The following is a 4,360-nucleotide window of genomic DNA, read 5'->3' as shown; positions in this document are numbered from 1 at the left end:
GTGATTAAGGGGCTTGAGCGGTCAACGGTCAGCCAAGAGCCCCCTCTACCATCTTACACATTTATGCGCAGGAAAAAGCTCCCGCTTCTCAAACTGGCTTTAGTACTACGTAAGTATTTTTAATTTCTCGTCTTTGGGGGTCTTAACCTGAGATTGAATTAGCCTCAGTCCTGTATCTGCAACTGCAGGATTAGCCAAACTGACCCCATTAGAGGGGCTGATCCTGTAGACCTGGACCAGCTCTAGCCCCAGAATCCAAAAACACACTTCTCTATGATTTAAGCACAGAAAACACATTTGCGTATTTAAATAAAATTAAATTTATTTTTTAAAAAAATGCACGCACAGACACATCATGCCAAATAAATAAATAAATAAAGCTCCACCGGGTCACCGTGAGTTTCACGCAGCTAAAATCTGCATCAAAGGCACTTCGCTCTCCCCCAGCACCAGGTCCCTCTTCATGTTCCCCCCTTTGTTCAAGGCCTTCATTCTGACGGAGAGGTGGCGGAGGTGGTCCTCGGAAACGCCGACAAAGAAGAAGTCCTCGTTGAAGATGGGGTTGCGGCTCCGCTTGATGACAGTGCTCCGCTGCTTCTGGACTTTGCCGGGCAGAAGTGAGAAGGTGATGCAGCAGTTGATGCTCCGGGGCTCCACGGAGGCCTCCTCGTACAGGCCCTCCACGCTGATCAGGCGGATACGGACGCGCCGGTTCTCGGGGCAGTGCTCAGAGGAGAGCCGGAGCAGCCCCCCCTTGTCCATCAAGACGGTGGCCTCCCTGCCCAGCCGGTCCAGGCCACAGGGCAAGTCCAGCGGGAAGACGGGCAGGGGGCGGAAGCTGCAGGCACCGGAGGAGGCCGCGGGGGGCAGCAGGCTCTCGGAAGAGCGCCGGGTGGAACCGGGGCTGCTGTCCGTGGAACTGCCCTCGTCCGTCGACAAAGAGCTGGCCCTCGCCACGCCGGACAGCCTGCGGGGCTTCCAGGCCTTGCACAGCAGCCGCTCCTGGCTGCGGGCTTTGAACAGGGAGCCCGGCCGGGCCGGGGACCTGCCCAGGAGGGGGGAGCCGAAGGGTGAGGACTCGCCGGAGGAAGCCGTGTCGCTGTCCCAGGCGCCTTGCCGGCCAGAGAAGAAACGCTGTCGGATGGCCACCGGGCTGGAGGCCGGCTCCCTGCTGCTGCAGCTGCTGGCTCGGGACCGGGGCAAGGCCAGGGAGCCGCCCAAGGCCTCACTGTGGAAGATGGACTCCTTCCTGCGGGTGTGGGGGCTCTCCAGCAGCATGCAGAACCCGTAGGAGGTCTGGGCTTTGGGGATGTGGGGCAGAGATAGGGCAGCCTGCGACCGAGGATCCGAGTTGGTGCCGCCTGGGTCCAGCTCTAAGAGCTCCTCCACGCTTTCCACCTGGATGAGGTGGGGTGGGAAGGGGCGGGGGCCGCGGTCTGCAAGTCCAGGGGAGGCGGCCTCCTGCAAGCCTGGCTCGGTCAGGCTGCGGTGGGGCTGGAAGGCCGGGCCCGGGCTCTTCGCCGGCGGAGGGCTGGCCAGCCGTGGAGGGATGCAAAATTCAGGGATGCGGTCTGGGGTTAGGATGTTGGGGAAGAAGGCGGCGGTGGCACCCAGCTGGCCCTTCTCGGGGGGCACAGCCAGGAACAAGGGGGCCAGTAGGCCAGCCTCTCCTGGGGACGCCCGCATCTTTTCCAAGAACCACATCGGGGCGCAGACGGCCCTCCAGGGAGCCCGAAACACCGGCCTGCAGGGAGAAGGAGGCGAAGCGTTAGACCTCTGGCTGGAGAGCTCCCAGGTGGGCGGCACAAAGCCTTTGGGGGGAGACCTCACGCCCCCCTCCCATCACGACATGCTCATACGGGAGGGGGGCTCACGGAGCTGCTTGATTCCACGCTGGCTGCGACCCTCTGTGGATCTAGTCGTGAGCCAAACCCCACCACCTCCGGGTCCCTTCCTTCTGAGCCCATAACCCTCTCCCTGATCCACCGGAACTGCAATTCTCATAATTCCCAGCCAGGACTGGGGAGGATGCTGCAGGCACAGACTGTGTGTGTATGGGGGGGGAGGGACTTTAGAAGGTAACCGGCGTGGCCTTGCAAGGCTTCCCACGGAGTCGCCTTTCCCGCGTATCACGTTAGACTCCCTCGGGGCAGACAGGGAGAGCCCCTCCGGAACAGCCCCGTTCCAAACGGTCCGTAGGACCCCAGCGCGGCGGGGTCGAGGCACGCCTACCTCGCGCAGCTCCGCAGGCTGGCTCTCCCAGGCGCCGCGTCCCACGCCCGACAGTAGCTTCCTCCGGGGGCGCTGGAAATCCGCGCTGGCAGCCCCCACCTCGGGCTCACCCTTTTATCGCCCGGCCCGCCGCGCGGAGCCCAATCGCAGAGCTGGGAGGGGCGCTGGGGGCCTCTTCCATTGGCCCGGGGGCGCGCAAAGTGCGGGCGCGCGCGGCAGGGCGGCGCAAGGGAGGGCGGCGGCGGGAGCGTGTCCGCGGCGGCGAGCCGTGTTCTCTGGGCGGCTTTGCTGACATCTAGCGGTGGCCGGATTTTTGCAGCCTTCTATCCATGCTGGCGAAGCGGCAGGACGAAGTCATGGCCCTTTCCATGGTCAGCGCTTGGAGCTGCCGCCGGTTACGAGAGAGAATATCCTCTTTTGGAGAACCTCTCCAAGTCGACCCGGCTGATCCCCCCCTTTCCCTCTCTGTGTGCAAATGACATCTAGCATAAAAAGTGGTGGCAAATCGTTGGAGGAAATCCATTGCAGCTGGACTTGGTTTATCCATGGATGGGAGACCACTGGGAAGTCCTAGCACAGACTAGACTGTTAAAAAAAGGCACCTTGGAAGCTGACGGTGGCAAATCACCTCTGAATGGTTGTCAGGAACACTGTATGGGTGCCCAGTTTTGAACACCACGTTTAAGGAGGACAGAGAGAAACCGGAGCCTGTCCAGAGAACCCTGCGGTGGAAGGAAGAAAGGAAGGCCCACTGAGGAACAGGGGAGCTGCTGGGTATGTTTAGCCTGAAGAACAGAGGCGTGCGTGGAAAGACGTCTTGGTGCAGAAAAAGGGGTGTCGCCATTCAGAGTCGTCCCACAGGACCGCAGTGGACTTCAGCGACAAGGGAACAGATTTTTGCTGGACGTCTGGAAGAGGCTGCCTTGGGAGGTGATGGAGTTCTTTGGGCAGGTGATGAAGCAGAGGACACCGTGGGGATTTTGGCAGAGGTTGGGCTAAATGATCTCCCAAGCCCTCCAATCCCTACTTTCTGTCGCCCGGAGCTCAGCTCGGCAGGAGTGAGTCTTAACCTTTCCCTGGGCTTCCTTGTGAGCCAGAAGGTCAAAACCAGAGGCAGCGTCCCCGAGGGGCCACGGCACAGACCTCTCTGAGGGCGTGAAGGCAGCTGAGATGTTTTCAGTCTTTTCGAAGCCCCTTCGGGGAAGCTGATCCTTTTTTGGGCAGATTGTTCTGCCAGCGTCCCAGCCCCTGACTGGACCAAGAGCCTGCAGCTCCTCCATTTCTTTCTCCCCCCTCCCAGCCCCCCCCAAAATATGTGACTGGCCTGTGTTAGGACAGTCTGCAGCTCCCCAGGGCTTCTGCCATTTTTCCAGCCCTTCCGGGGGTTGAACTGGGGCCCTTCTCCCTTTCAGACCTACCCCTGACCAACAGGGTTGCCTGGCTCCAGAAATTACACCGAAGGATTACTCAGTTCCTCGGAAAGAGCCAGCATCTGTTCACTCCATAGGGCGGGCAACGACGCCCTCGTTTTTTTATGGGAAGAAATTGCAGCGCTTTTGTCAACAGCCCACATTTCCTGGGCAAGGTGCCCACTGCCTGTGACAATCACAAGATCCTCTTTGCGCTTCCCAGAAGCAGGAGGAGCATCTGCCACTTTTAACAGGGGCGGCTGGCGGCAGACCCAGATTGTGCCCAGGAAGAGGAGCTGAGCCAGTCCACCTTCCCTTTCCCTTTTTTGCATGCTGGCGCCTCCCATCGTATGCCCGTGGGGTGATGGGAGCGGTAGTCCACCACATCTGGACTACACCACATTCAGTTGCCAATGGTCCGTCCGTCCTTCCTTCCTTCCTTCCTTCCTTCCTTCCTTCCTTCCTTCCTTCCTTCCTTCCTTCCTTCCTTCCTTCCTTCCTTCTGCCCCAAGGACAAGAACCGTCCCAACTCCCTTTTCCCAGGAATGTTTTCACGGAGAACGACCCTCCCCTGTCTGCACAGCTGTCCAAGGCAGGAGCAGCTCCTTCACGACCAAAGGCTCCTTTGCTGAACCAGCAGCTGAACTGAATGGACTCTGAGGAGGCTGAAGGCCACCACGAGGGCGACTCACGGGCTGGCTTCTCGTCTTCAGCAAGGG

General features: G+C 60.1%; 1 protein-coding gene across 1 annotated transcript; it reads right to left on the bottom strand.

Moving 5' to 3' along the window:
- Window positions 1-309: 309 nt before the first annotated feature.
- LOC103048089 (C2 calcium-dependent domain-containing protein 4C-like) lies at window positions 310-2,358 on the bottom strand. Its single transcript, XM_007439083.3, has 2 exons — window positions 2,233-2,358; window positions 310-1,744 (listed from the first exon to the last, which is right to left on the bottom strand). The coding sequence occupies exon 2, from the start codon at window positions 1,702-1,704 to the stop codon at window positions 403-405; it is 1,302 nt and encodes a 433-aa protein (XP_007439145.1). The 5' UTR covers window positions 1,705-1,744; window positions 2,233-2,358; the 3' UTR covers window positions 310-402.
- Window positions 2,359-4,360: the final 2,002 nt, after the last annotated feature.

This window comes from Python bivittatus, unplaced genomic scaffold, assembly GCF_059951505.1.
Source record: "Python bivittatus isolate LINGU-HERP-01145 unplaced genomic scaffold, Pbiv_v1 ctg000530_np1212, whole genome shotgun sequence".
Classification (NCBI taxonomy): domain Eukaryota; kingdom Metazoa; phylum Chordata; class Lepidosauria; order Squamata; family Pythonidae; genus Python; species Python bivittatus.
This window is presented reverse-complemented; position numbering and strand designations above follow the sequence as displayed.